At 43.9% G+C, this 15,206-nt stretch overlaps 1 protein-coding gene across 2 annotated transcripts in view; it reads right to left on the bottom strand.

Annotated features, from left to right (window-relative positions):
- The window catches only part of tdp1 (tyrosyl-DNA phosphodiesterase 1), a 52,789-nt gene that overhangs the window by 944 nt on the left and 36,639 nt on the right, over positions 1-15,206 (bottom strand). For both annotated transcript variants that reach the window (XM_076300333.1, XM_076300332.1), the window contains exon 15: positions 10,446-10,551. In XM_076300333.1, coding sequence (XP_076156448.1) covers positions 10,446-10,551 — 106 coding nt within the window. The remainder of the gene's footprint in view (positions 1-10,445; positions 10,552-15,206) is intronic.

Below are 15,206 nucleotides of genomic sequence, written 5' to 3'. Positions count from 1 at the left end.
CTATGCAGTTTCAGGTATTTTTGGCAACTGTAGAGCTCCCCCTAGAGTCCTAGAGCGATATGTTTATATTTTACTCTGCCGTTACTCTAACAACAGGCAAAAACTATCTCCAAATACCTATATCTACTGACAAAGTAATGTTTCATGATTCTCGCGAGACAATTCGGGTCAACTATTCTTGAAGTTGCATGGCTGGTTCTCTCGTTAGCGACTTGCTACAGCTATGCTGTATGGCTATGCTAGGTGAACGATTCCTCTATTACAAGTTCGTTTACCAAATTGGCTTTGTAAAGGTAATATTAAGGTGAAAATCTTGCATAGTGTACCTTTAATTTACAGGGAATAGAATACATTTCTTTAGCTACATTTGGCGTTTAAAATTACTGGTGTGTGAATGAGCTAAATGGACACATAGCTGGTGTGACTAACGAGCATTGGTAGCATGTACTTTGGATGGTTTAACGCTTCATGGCAAGACGACAGTCAGAGAAAGTCACCTGTTCCTGGGGCTCTAAGCTCTAACTGAGACCTGGATCAAATCAGAGGACACTGCTAACCTGGCTGCACTCTCCACCCACTACGCATTCTCCCATACTTCCTGTCCATCTGGACGAGGAGATGGAACGGGCCTGCTAATTTACAACAAATGGAAATTTACCTTCAAACATCCATCACAAGGTGACTGCACTGGTCAAAGTCTATATGGTTGTCATTTACCATCCACCAGGCTACTAACAGGAACTGGAACACCCCCTGACTTGTCAGCTCGTTTGAACCTCGAGTACCCAAAGTTCGAATTTCCAAGATGGCTGGCCTCATAAACAGTTCTGTCTGATTTGTGTCTCATTAAATGAGACGTAGAATCAACAGTGTCCAACCTCTATTTGTCGCTATGTCACTTGTTTGTGTGTCTCAACTTATTAGCTGCCTTCGATTCGGTTAACCACTGCATCCTACTTTATACTCTTAAACATGTGCATCAAGGGTACAACATTGCTCTGGTCTGACTCCCACCTCACAGGGTGTTTGTTAAATATATCTTGGCTAGGACAGCTATCTGCATCTCACTACTTCACCACAGGGGTGCCCCAAGGCTTGGTGCTAGGGCCCCTTCTCTTTGTCATTTAGACCACCTCCTTGGGTCTGATTATCCACTTGCATGGCTTCTCTCATCGCTGCTAGATAGATAGATAGATACTTTATTGATCCCCAAGGGGAAATTCAAGATGCTATGCAGATGATCCACCATTATATCCGTCATTCCCACTAGATGACCCCCTCGGCCTCAGCATGCATCTCTAAATGGCTCTCAGACATTTCCTCATGGATGAAGGAACATCACATTCAACTGAACCTCTTAAAGACTGAGCTGCTGGCCCTCCCAGTCAAACATCAATGTCAACCTTGACTCTTTATCTCTTGCTCCTATCAAGATGTGCAAAACTTGTGTCATAATGTCATAATTGATGACCAACTGACCTTCCCCGACCATTTGCTTTGGTCACCCTTTTGTGCCGCTTTGCACTATTCAATATAAGGAAAATCTGGCTGTACCTGTAACCTAACTCAATATGCTACCCAACTCCTGGTACAGGCCATGGCTATCTCACACCTCGATTATTGTAATGCCCTTTTAAAGGGCCTCCTGGCCTGTACAGTGGAATCCAAAACATGGCAGTGCAGCTGGTCTTCTATCAACCCAAAAGAGCCCATGTTACTCCACTGTTCATCGAGCTACACCGGCTAACTGTAGCTGGGCAATTCCATGCAAAGGTCATCCTTACCATGGAAAAAAAAACTTGTGCATACGCAAATAGAACTGTTGTTAAAATCTTTATTTAGGTCTATATTTTATTGTTTGTAACTGATCTGATTGAATTTGATGGAGAATGACACTCTTTTTACATCATAAATATGGTGTGCAACCATACAGAAACAACATTTTTCACATGGTAATATTATACATATTTAAAAAGTGGATAAATGGACCCAAGGTTCAAACAAATTGTGTCATTTGACAAATTCCAGATTGACAAGGGAATGGTAGAGCAATGTCTATGCTCAGCTTGCATTTAAGAGCACAACTCCTTACATTTGTAAGGCTTTTGTTTTTAAGTCAGCAAGTTCCATGGCCATGTCACATCCATAAAGTTTTATAGGAAAAGTTTATGCTACACATACAGTGTTGATGCGACAATGTCCATAGTGTCTGTGCAAAGCTGATTTATATCAATGTAAAGTGTGATGACCAAATTGTGCCCCTTTTTTACTTTTAAAACCTTTAATGGTGCGTTATGGATGTGACGTTATGGATGTTACATAATGTGAATTTACAAGACTGGGGACTTTATTATACCTCAAAGCCGATAAAACGTCTGTTCTGGTTTCAACGCATTTCACCTTAGTGTTTACAATTGACATTTCAAAGAATATTAGGTTGATCAAAACCACAGCCTAACCATTAGCAAAACAAACATAATATTAAAATACCTCCAGTGATTAGCCTAGCCATAGCCTATTTTCAAGTGGCCTAATAACGAAAATCTGAGCGATTATCTTCCTGTAACTGTCATACTGTTGTTGTACAGTAACTGGATTATCGTGTTAGCTGGTGAAGATGGCTGACTTTGCAGCTGGAGTTAACATAGCAACCTCCTTCTGTTGCAGATCTGTTCAGGCCGCCTCTCAGTCCTGCATATTCTCTTCGCAAAAATAAATCATGCTTGTCAATTTGTCTCCATCTCCTACTCCTGCAACTCATGTGCATGTAAATGAGTGTGTGCATATGTGAGTGTGCTTTTGTTTATAAGAGTGTGTGTGTGTGTGTGTCTGTGTGTGTGTATGTGCGTATGCGTGCCTGTGTTTGTGTGTTTGTGTGTGTGTGTGTGTGTGTGCGTGTTTGCATGCGCACATGCGTATGCGTGCTTGTGTGTGTGTGTTTATGTGTCTGCATTCATGTGGATGGGTGTTTGTGCGTGTGCGTGCGTGTGTGCACGTGCGCATGCATGTACTTTATGTGTGCAAATCACAAATGAGTGGGTATGGGTTAGGTTGATGCGGGCTCTTGAGACTAACATACCATAAATATTTTGTCATCTTGGGTGCAACGGTTCAGGTAGGGCTAGTTATTTAGGGGAGTGGCCACCAAGTTTCATGTTCCCTGGTGTTTCAGTAACCCGGGAATCACTGACCAAAATTGATGACGGTAAAAGAAAAAAATAAATGTCTTTTTTATATTTTGAATGACTTGTTGTCCTGATTCTTCCTGTGAATCTTAGTGGGCTGAGGAAGCAATAATTTCATTGCTAGTTTTTCATGATTACTATTTCAATTGTTTTATATAAAAATTCACTACTTAATTATGTGTTTTATGTAGTTTGTCGAGGACTGGTTCAGACACGTCACATCCATAACGTGAAACCGTCACATCCATAACGCCAGTTTTTTCTACATAATGCATTATGAAAATGATGCATAGTTTCAAAAACACACTTTTTGTGTTCATTCAAGTCTCCATCATGCTACATATATCATAGTTTCGGCAGTTTCCTTTAAAATTCACAGAGTTTGTACAAAACATGTAATCTCTCACAAAAGTGTGTCCATTTCATGTGACATCCATAACGCTGATAAAATGCCTTGTATTCTTAGGATGAAATTGATTATATGAAATTTGAGAATTTCTCAGTATTCAGAGGACGGAGGTTACATTAAAAGTTATGCAAATTAATTCACTGATACTAATTTTGCCCCCACTCTAAGGCATTTTGTTTACCAATATGAGTCCAATTGTCACATCCATAACCCTGGAACTGCCCAGCTGTTAGTTGCTTTGGACAAAAGCATCAGCTAGCCTAAATTAATAAATGTAAGTAATACTCCCTATCTCTCAGTGTGGTATAAATGGCCAGGAGATCTTACAGTGACTGTAATTAAAAAGCGCAGGAGACAGAGATTACACACACTACACAGGAATCAGTACCAAAGCAAACATTCTGCTAGCCTGCTCAATGAATACATCTCCCACTGGGACATTGCCTGAGTAGCAGGATCACGGGAAATGCTAACACAATCCAGTATCCATGGAAACCAGCAGGAAAATAAAAACATAAAAAACAGTAAACAACTGCTGAGCTTTTTGTACCAGGAGATTTCATAAGCACATTACCAGAGCAACTTGTGTGGAGAAGCCATGCTGACTAGAAGGTCTGACTCCATGTGAAGCAAATAGCAATGTTTGGCACAGGCTTTGGGGTCCTTTTATTACAAATTGAGTCCATTATCGCCTGGGAGGTTGGATGTCTGGAGTCTAAAAGCTTGAAAAGCTTGACTCAGGAGTCAAAATAACCTAGAAACCTGGTTGGATGACCTTGAAAACGATAATCATCAAACCAATATGTAGATATAATGAATAGCTGCCCCATGTGAAGACTGCCCTGGAATGTGATGTGTACCATTTGAAAGATAATTTCATTACTGTAAAATGTCTAGATACACTTGCAATTTTAGAGGAGCAAATATTTTTTTCCTCAAGCAATTTTGTCCTTTTCCCCACCATACGAGATTAACAGAGCGGAGATACTAATGGCTGCTCGTGTTCCAACTGGGATGACTCAATCTCTACAAATGTGAACAAACTGACTAAAGCCCAGGGGGAGTTAGTGAGAGAGCCTCTGTCTATGCGTGACATGCCTGTGTTGAATCAGCCCTACTGGGGGGGACTAAATGAACATAATGAGGATATGGGTCTCCCTACTATAATGCATCTCCATTAGGTAGCAACATCTGCTCTTATTTGAAAATATCAGGCATTTCCATCCCAACCATTTACAATGTTAAAAAAAAAAAAATCACTGTGAAAGCCTTAGATGATTTTTCGAATGTACTGCAATTAGATGCTAGTTTGAACCAACAGCAAAAAGCTATCCACTGATTGATTTCGAGGGCATTTAAATGCTGATTCAATTCCGACTGAACTGAAATGCCACAGCTCTTCCTTTGGCTCTTCTTGATGCTTGGTGCGGTTGTGAGTGGTGTGGTGCGGGTGGTGTGGTGTGAGTGGTGTGGTGCGGGTGGTGTGGTGTGAGTGGTGTGGTGCGGGTGTGAGTGGTGTGGTGCGGGTGGTGTGGTGTGAGTGGTGTGGTGCGGGTGGTGTGGTGTGAGTGGTGTGGTGCGGTTGTGAGTGGTGTGGTGCGGGTGGTGTGGTGTGAGTGGTGTGGTGCGGGTGTGAGTGGTGTGGTGCGGGTGGTGTGAGTGGTGTGGTGCGGGTGTGAGTGGTGTGGTGCGGGTGGTGTGGTGTGAGTGGTGTGGTGCGGGTGGTGTGGTGTGTGTGGTGCGGTTGTGAGTGGTGTGTTGCGGGTGTGAGTGGTGTGGTGCGGGTGGTGTGGTGTGAGTGGTGTGGTGCGGGTGTGAGTGGTGTGGTGCGGGTGTGAGTGGTGTGGTGCGGGTGGTGTGGTGTGAGTGGTGTGGTGCGGGTGGTGTGGTGTGAGTGGTGTGGTGCGGGTGGTGTGGTGTGAGTGGTGTGGTGCGCTCGGCTGGCTGGGCGTCTGGCACCACACTGGTCCATGTCCATCATTAGTCTGCCTGGTGTGGCGCTGACGGCAGCAGACAGATACAAGGCAACGGCCGCGTGTGGGTGGGTGGGTGGGTGTGTGTGTGTGTGTGTGTGAACGCTGGCAGAGACAGAAATGCACACGTGTGTTGTGTGTGTTGCGTGTGTTGTCTTTCCCATTCCCATTTACAAGGAGACTTTGTGCACATCCCAGGTGCTGAACAAAAAGGTCAAGTTTTTGTGAACAAAGTTCACACACTCCTTGGTATTCTTTTTTGAGTTTATTTTCTCATTTGTCTTTCTAATCCCACCCATACAACACCTCAGTAGGCAGCTTCTAGAGGCCACTATGTTAATGACTAACAACTGTGTCTGACTAGGGGTGACCTACCAGCCCACAAATGCTGGCACAGTGGACGGCAGGAAAGGCTCTCCCCAGTCGTAGTGAGAATAAGGAGGACCTGATTGAAAGCTACTGCTTACCTGGTAATTAATCCATTCAGCACCCCCCCCCCCCCCAACCCCCTTCATCCAGCTCCCACTTTAGCAGAGGCTCTGAGCAGCGCTAATCAGCCCAATTACAGCTCAAGCTGCGACCACGTGCTGATTATGGAAACACGCTGAAGCGCAAGAAACATGCTCAACATCCTTCAGCAGCGCCACAATACAGCACCTTCCGTACGGCATGCTATGCATTTGGGAAAGGAAAACAAATAAGACGTGCACATACAGTGAGGCGGATGGCGTTGCACCACTAAAGTTCACACGCCAACTCCGTGCACCACCGGTTGTGGTCATAGTTAAGTCGTTCTGTTGATTCATCACATGAACTCGGTTTTCTAAAAAAGTATAATTATATTTAAAGTAAAGTATAATTATATAACAAAGACTCCTCCCAATTCACGGGAGCAAGTTCACCCCATATGCTACCGCTCCACTGCGACATAATTAACTTCGAGATGTACCCAGCGAGGACGCCGATGAGCTTCACAAAGACAGCGGTACGGGTTCAACAATAGTTCGACAATAGTCTGGCCAGTTCGACAATAGTCTGGCCAGGGATCTAGTGTTGTTAGAATGGGAAAGAGAAAATGTAGCCCAAAGTGGTCATAAAACGTGCACATACAGTGAGGCGGATGGCGTTGCACCACTAAAGTTCACACGCCAACTCCGTGCACCACCGTTTGTGGTCATAGTTAAGTCGTTATGTTGATTCATCACATGAACTCAATTTTCTAAAAAAGTATAATTATATTTATATAACCCATCTGAAATAACCCAGCAAGAGTTCATCCTTTTGACCCCTATTTGATTGTTGAGACGTGACTCAAAAACGGGCTTTTGGAAAGCGCCAACTGCAGCAACATATAAACCCATGGACAGCATTGTCTGCCCCATCTCATCTGGACACATTGAGGAGATGGAGGTAGGAACTCTTTGAGAAGTGTTGAGAGGATATAGCCTACTGCAGGAGGGGACTGCGACGGGCGACAATGAGAGAAATGAGAGGGAAAAAGAAGAGGAAAGCAAGAGACATGAAGAAAGAAAGGAATAAAAGGAAATAGAGAGAACAAGAGTTAAAAGACTATGGAGAGCAAAAGAGAAAGTGATGAAAGAAAGAAAAAAAGATGATGGAAATGGCTGTCTGCTGTAGATTTAAGAGCCTAGAAATCAATCATGTCTCAAAGGACATTGTTGAACACCCACTGCACCCCCCCCCCGCCCATCCCTCCACCCCCACCTCAGCCTTGGCACTGTCCACGACAAATTTCTGTCAATTACTCTAAAAGCTTCAGCCTTTAGTGCGCCACGCATACCTTCCTCCCTTGCCACGTCTAACCAGCGTGCCAGAATGAGGAAGGTGTTTACAGGTAAACAATGCCTGGACATGATTGCATTTCCTCTGCAATCCTTTCATGTTTCACATCCTTGGTGTCCTTTAGCGCACAGACAACCTCATCAGAGAGAGGACATGACAGAAGTGAGGTCATCAGTGGCCGGTGGAGTGACTTCTCTCCGGCTCCCAAACATCTGCCCCTGCTCTACATATTCACACATACTGCTTCCAAAAACAGTTCCCCTGACGTGGCCTTTGTCATTAAAGCCCCACGTTGCCATAGTGATGGGAGACAGCCTCTGTTCGGGTTCATAAAGCGATGACACCCTCTATTCCGGTGTCGCCATGGCTAACCGTGTGATTAAAGGTCAGGCCGCCCGATTCGTGAGGGGGGTGTGCAGCCGGCTGACGCTGTGATTAGTTTACCCGCCCAATGGGATCCCTCGGTCCGCAATTAGACTATGCTGCAATCAGATAGCTGGCCTGAAACTGCACTAAAATCATATTCCTTTCACTCAGCCAATTCTGCTGAGGGCGTCTGGGAAATGACGGCAGCTTGTGCAGTTCAACTCCAACTCTGGCTGTGTGAACTGATCCCGGGGAGAAGGTGTCACGGAGCAGACAGGAAGTCGGGTAAAACAAAAGAGGGCATTGGCAGGTGTTCCTAATCAGAATCTCTCTGCTCTCCAGAACATTCTACAGGGGCGTCACTATGACAGTGCATGCTTTGTTCCAGAGCCTTCTAATAGAGTAAGGCTCTCCTTTATACGGCTCTGGGGCTCTCTATAGGGGTCTGCTTTGTTCCAACCTCATCTTAGGGTCTGGATTCCAGAACTCCTCATTTTCACAAACCTTTCAACCGCCCAGAGTTAAATGGCAAGAAATGTCCCTGATTTCCATGACATTTCCACCTGTCACCTTCCTTTCTTAGGCTAAAAGAAAATGATAATTTGGCAGAAATAAATGTCTTCATTTAAAACTAATGATTTCAATGTGCTGCAATTTGATACTTTTGAATGTACCCACTGACTTTCACAGCCAGTACATTTAGTTCTGGACAAAGCCCAATAAATGTAGAATTGGCATGACGTTTGTTCATTCACAATTATTCTTTCAGTGGACACTTTTATTCAAAACAACCTACAAGTGTCACATAAGACATAGCCATGTTCTATAGTAAAGAGTAAAGTATAGTAGTCATGGTCTGAAGTCTTGGTTAAAGCTTAAAATGACCATAGGTTGCTTTCATATGTAATAAATTCAGTCATAAACAAGGCAGACTGTACTCTCGGTCTCTCATCTTGTTTTCTATTCTTCCAAATAGGATGAGGACTCACCTATAATCTATAAGACACATCACACTGACCAATAGGATGAGTGAGGCATTCATCACACATCACGCACTGACCAACAGGATGATTGGGGCATTCATCACGCACTGACCAACAGGATGATTGGAGCATTCATCACGCACTGACCAATAGGATGAGTGGGGCATTTATCAAGACTGACCAGTACATCTTAGAACTAATTAATGACTAATTACAGCTGTTTGCTTAATAACCAGCCAAGTCTGTGGTACATAAACATCATCAGGATGCAACAATGAAATGCACAGGAGACTCAAAAATACAGTTTTTAATGGCTCGGCTTGCTCAGAAGTCTGCATACAAAGGCATGCTGACGATATGACGTTCTTCACAAAGACATAACCTTGAACGATTCAAGAAGAAGAAAGCAACCTCTTGTCGAAAGCAACTTCCAGGAGATCAGCACGAGTTCTGTGTGTGTGTGTGTGTGTGTGTGTGTGTGTGTGTGTGTGTGTGTGTGTGTTTTCATGTGTTTGAAGTTGAGGGGTGAGAGACAGATGTGTGAGTCACGCGTTCACTTTCTCCGTGTTGGAGATGAACTCTTTCTAACAAAGACTCCTCCCAACCCACGGGAGCAAGTTCACCCCATATGCTACCGCTCCACTGCGTCATAATTAACTTCGAGATGTACCCAGCGAGGACCCCAATGAGCTTCACAAAGACAGCGGTACGGGTTCAACAATAGTTCGACAATAGTCTGGCCAGTTCGACAATAGTCTGGCCAGGGGTCTAGTGTCGTTAGAATGGGAGAGAAAATGTAGCCCGAAGTGGTCATAAAACGTGCACATAACGCTCTATCCAACAGGTGGAACAATGTACAAAATCAATGTACTCGTTTGATAACAATGACATATGTGGTTTTAGTGTGCCGTTACTGTCAAAGCCTTACTGTATAAGCTTTGTGCATAATCTCTAGATATTATAATACTCCAGATGCCTTTTCTGCTCATAGCATAGACAGATAGACAGATAGATAGATAGATAGATAGACAGACAGACAGACAGACAGACAGACAGACAGACAGATAGACAGATAGACAGATAGACAGACAGACAGACAGACAGACAGACAGACAGACAGATAGATAGATAGATAGATAGATAGATAGATAGACAGACAGACAGACAGACAGATAGATAGACAGATAGACAGATAGACAGATAGATAGATAGATAGATAGATACTTTATTCAGTCTCAGTAGCATACAGATATCACACACAACATTCACTAATAGCAGAAAATTATACTAAATAATGATTACCTTAATACTAGGCTATGGGATGGAGGGAGAACAACAACAACAAACAAAGCAAATAAAAAGGGACTGCCTGGTGATCAGGAGGAAATAAGGTGTCTTATAGGAGCGGGGGATAGAAGAGATAGCAACAAACAGTACAATGAAGAGACAGACGAGAGGAAAGAGGGGTAGTAATACTGAACATTTGAAATATATACTGTATGTGTAACACAACTCTCACGCCTGGACCCACTAATCATTCAAGGGCCCTTTGTAAGCTATTTTAAATGACTGGAGTTGTTTAAAGACAGGAAAAGTGTTGGCTTGCCTTTTCAGCAGCCTCAGACAACTCCTTCATACGGATATATGCTTCAGCTGAAGACCAGCTAACGGATCAGGACGAGTGCGCTTGTGTTCTTGATGACGGCCTTGAGATTGTTTCGCTTACCTTTGCTGGAGTAACGTTGGGGTGGCAGGTCAAAGGGCACTGGGAACCCCGAGGAACCTTCATCAGCTGGGAACACGTTCTTCTGCACGCGGAACGTGCTCAAGTTCTGCAAACACAAAAGAGGAGCATAGGCATCAGAGGCTTTGCTCTGGAGAGACATGACATGAGATAACATCTGGATTTATTACGGGCATCAGAGGCTTTGCTATGGAGAGACATGCCATGAGATAACATCTGGATTTATTACGGGCATCAGAGGCTTTGCTATGGAGAGACATGCCATGAGATAACATCTGGATTTATTACGGCTAATTCCTCATGTCTGCATTTGAACATCAAAGGGAGAAGACTAGAGAGGAGGAAGAAAGGGTTAGGAGAAAGCCTAATTATTAACACTAACAAGACACACTGCCACGGATCAAATAGAAAACAAATACAAGGCCTCAAACTAATCTCTCCTCTGCCACATTTGTTGCAGCCTGTCTTTTACCCCAATAATTCTGCTTCATCACTCCGAACTCAAAAGATAAATTACAGCCGCAATGAAACCAAACAGCACGAGGGCAATGTGACATGTAAATGTCTTAAATGTCTGACGGCAGGGTGCTTCCAGTCATTCCTCACTAAGTGGTCGGAAAAGTTTTCTTGCACATAGCATGAGTAGCCACGGGCAGCGTTCAACCAGCACGGCTATAAAACACCAATCAGCTGAGCATTCAGAGTGAGAGCACAGACACACACACACACACACACACACACACACACACACACACACACACACACACACACACACACACACACACAGAGTACCCAAGCCTATTATGTGTTTGAGACATGGCAATGTGGCTGGTGTGTGTTAGAGAGGGAGTGCAGGACCCCTGGACGCCCTTAAGCTGAAAAAGATTGGGCATCAGCGAGTGGGGACCAAACCCATTATACAAGTCAACAGCAGCCCAGAACAAACACTGAGGTGAGATCCACTGGTCAACACAGGGCCTTCAATGTATATTGCCTCTATAAGATGAACAAAGCGCCCTGGTCGAAAAAAGATGGTGTTTGTGTTGTGTTGTGGTGTGTGTGCGTGTGCGTGTGCGTGTGCGTGTGCGTGTGCGTGTGCGTGTGCGTTTGCGTGCGTGCGTGCGTGTGTGTGTGTGTGTGTGTGTGTGTGTGTGTAAAACACAGGAATTGAGTGAGAGACACAGAGGTGAGATCTGCTAGTCAGCACAGGGCTTTAAAGGAACACGCCACCCAAAATCAGTAGTGATATATGTTCTTACCGTAACTTTCACGAGTTGAGTCGTACCTCTCCCGCGTCGGTAGGTGCACTCAAACGCTCTGTCGCGCGGCGCGAATGTGTTAGCATGTTGCTATGCTAGCGGGCTCTGCCATGGCCGTAGAGAGAGGCACATAGCAGTATTCAAACACCTCCACGTTTTACCTACTTAAATACAGTTGCACGAGTAGTTGATGAAAAATGTTAGGGCACACAACATGAAACGTGACGATTTTCCAAGCGAATAAACATGAGAACTACAATGTGTGGCGCAATAGCACTTGGGAGTACTTCGACCTAGCGTGGTAATATTATTAACACCTAATTGTAGATCCTATCCACCACAGAGTTTAGAATCCATGCTGGATCGACCCTCAGCCTCTCCCTCCCCTCTGAGCGAGAGAGGCACACACACTAGAGATGCGCTGATGGACTATTATTTCAACCATAACTGCATAGCAAAACTTATCATCCATCAGCCATCCATCAGCACCAAAGTTTGTTGACCAATTTTCAAAACTGCACCTGCCCACCATCCGCTGGTTGTTTTAATGTAGGCTATATGGGTGATGCAGCGCTGCTGACGTGAGGCTAGAAAGCCCTTGCCTGTTCTAGAAAGACTGATCTAATGCAGCAAATATATTAAAAGGCAAAAGTCGTACATTGGCTAGGCTTATCCCCAGAATATCAGCAGCAAACTCAGTCTCTGTCGCGCAAAACAGTCTCCAAATAAAACGCACATCGGCCTGTTGCCTATTCTGCCAGCTTGTGACAATATATCGTCCAAAATGCTTGATTGCATTGCATTCTCCACATTTTTAGCTACATTTTCATGTACCACATCAGCATTTTTGTTCAGTGAATCTTTTGTAAATTGCTTTACAATTACCGTCGGGCCTATAGGCCTATTGCCTGGTGTGCCTCAGCTTCGGTCACGTCCTTTTACAATTTTATCATTGTAATAAAAAACGCAATTTGCCACATAATTTCAGCATGCTCCTGGCCTACTAATTAATGCCTATTGTACTTTATTTTTTGCAAAAAGAAAGAAATCCTTGATAAAATAACAAGTCATTCACATTATAGGCTACATTACACACTGTTATGTCAGGTTGACTGACAAGCCTGTTCTGAAGACTCCCATTCATTTTGACTGCACGAGCGCGTCTTTTTCAGACAGACATCGCAATTCATTTTATAGCAGGCCATCGGACAAATATGACGCCTCGATATTAAAGAAACTCCGACTCCATTCATTCTAAAAAGTCCACCGCACAACAATGCAACGTGCATGTTCACATTTTTAGTAACAACCGCCAAACTTGCTTGCTTGCCTTACACATCTAAGTTTTCCGACTATTTTTCTTACCTTCTTTTTCCGCTGTGGATGTTAGTGAGTTTGTAGAAGTTTTAGCTCTTACGTTCTGAACATCTCGCACTGCCATCGCCCGATGTCATTTCTTAGTCATATCACTCTCTGTCTCTCTTTTAAATGCCTATTCCCTGAATGGTAGGCTACAATTATGTGTTTTATATATAGGCTAATATCTAAACAAAATAACCCAGGCAGTCTCATCTAGGATATAACACAGGTTGAAGTTGGTTCTATTTAGGGAGGTGAACATCTGTAGATGACTCAGAAATGACATCGGAACACAAGGAGTGAATATGGCAAGAGGCGAGCCGAAGTCTGCTGGCAAGGGCCCGACGGTAATTGTAAAGCAATTTACAAAAGATTCACTGAACAAAAATGCTGATGTGGTACATGAAAATGTAGCTAAAAATGTGGAGAATGCAATGCAATCAAGCATTTTGGACGATATATTGTCACAAGCTGGCAGAATAGGCAACAGGCCGATGTGCGTTTTATTTGGAGACTGTTTTGCGCGACAGAGACTGAGTTTGCTGCTGATATTCTGGGGATAGGCCTAGCCAATGTACGACTTTTGCCTTTTAATATATTTGCTGCATTAGATCAGTCTTTCTAGAACAGGCAAGGGCTTTCTAGCCTCACGTCAGCAGCGCTGCATCACCCATATAGCCTACATTAAAACAACCAGCGGATGGTGGGCAGGTGCAGTTTTGAAAATTGGTCAACAAACTTTGGTGCTGATGGATGGCTGATGGATGATAAGTTTTGCTATGCAGTTATGGTTGAAATAATAGTCCATCAGCGCATCTCTAGTGTGTGTGCCTCTCTCGCTCAGAGGGGAGGGAGAGGCTGAGGGTCGATCCAGCATGGATTCTAAACTCTGTGGTGGATAGGATCTACAATTAGGTGTTAATAATATTACCACGCTAGGTCGAAGTACTCCCAAGTGCTATTGCGCCACACATTGTAGTTCTCATGTTTATTCGCTTGGAAAATCGTCACGTTTCATGTTGTGTGCCCTAACATTTTTCATCAACTACTCGTGCAACTGTATTTAAGTAGTTAAAACGTGGAGGTGTTTGAATACTGCTATGTGCCTCTCTCTACGGCCACGGCAGAGCCCGCTAGCATAGCAACATGCTAACACATTCGCGCCGCGCGACAGAGCGTTTGAGTGCACCTACCGACGCGGGAGAGGTACGACTCAACTCGTGAAAGTTACGGTAAGAACATATATCACTACTGATTTTGGGTGGCGTGTTCCTTTAATGTATATGACCCCTATATGACGAACAGAGGTTGTTTAGTGTGTGTGTGTGTGTGTGTGATTGTATGTTTGGGTTTAGAACGGGTATTGTGAAAGAGTGGAACATAACAAGGAGAATCAGTGACGGAGAGAGAAGAGGTAGAAATACAAAAAGAGAGAGAGTGTGTGTGTGTGTGCAAAATATCTAGTAAATGTGCTCCCAAGTCTCTTGGCTTTAATAGCATGGCCATGTTGAAGGCAGCCACTTCTGATTGCGTACTCAGCCCAATACCAGCTGAAGAGGGCCATCATCTCATTTTGGGCCTTTTTAACCTACTCTGGGTGAATATGAGCTTGATTATTAAGTGCATACTCCATTCGGAGCTCTTTTACCAAAATGAATGAAATAAATTGCAACGTTTAACACATGCAACTTAAAAAAGATTAACTCCTTTACACATGTAAGCCTTTATTGTAAATAACAGTCATTGGTCAGAATACCGGTAGTCATTTATATTCCTTGTGGTTAGTGGCACTGGTGGTGTGTGCTAACTGTACCGTTTCTCACCCAGACATTGGATGTCAGGTCTCTGATAGACTCACGCTTTCAGCCGCTGGAAGGACAGGTCAGTGGCCCTTAACGGACAGTTCTCCACAGCACCATAGCAAAGATAAGTCACCACTTATTCTGCCCTTGAAGCCTTTTCAGATGAATGTGCATCACTCTCGTGGCAATACTGAGAGTAGTTTTATTATGAGCAATCCCACAAGACACTGCTGCCGTGCAGGGTATGTAATGCAGCCACAAGACGTTCTTTACATTTATTCATTTCATCTGTGTGTGGAGGCATCAGGAGAACCTGTTGCCAT

This window comes from Alosa pseudoharengus, unplaced genomic scaffold (genome assembly GCF_046254945.1).
Source record: "Alosa pseudoharengus isolate Yale_2024_CS ecotype anadromous, Long Island Sound unplaced genomic scaffold, YU_APseudo_1.1 YU_APseudo_1.1_scf_22, whole genome shotgun sequence".
Lineage (NCBI taxonomy): Eukaryota > Metazoa > Chordata > Actinopteri > Clupeiformes > Clupeidae > Alosa > Alosa pseudoharengus.
This window is presented reverse-complemented; position numbering and strand designations above follow the sequence as displayed.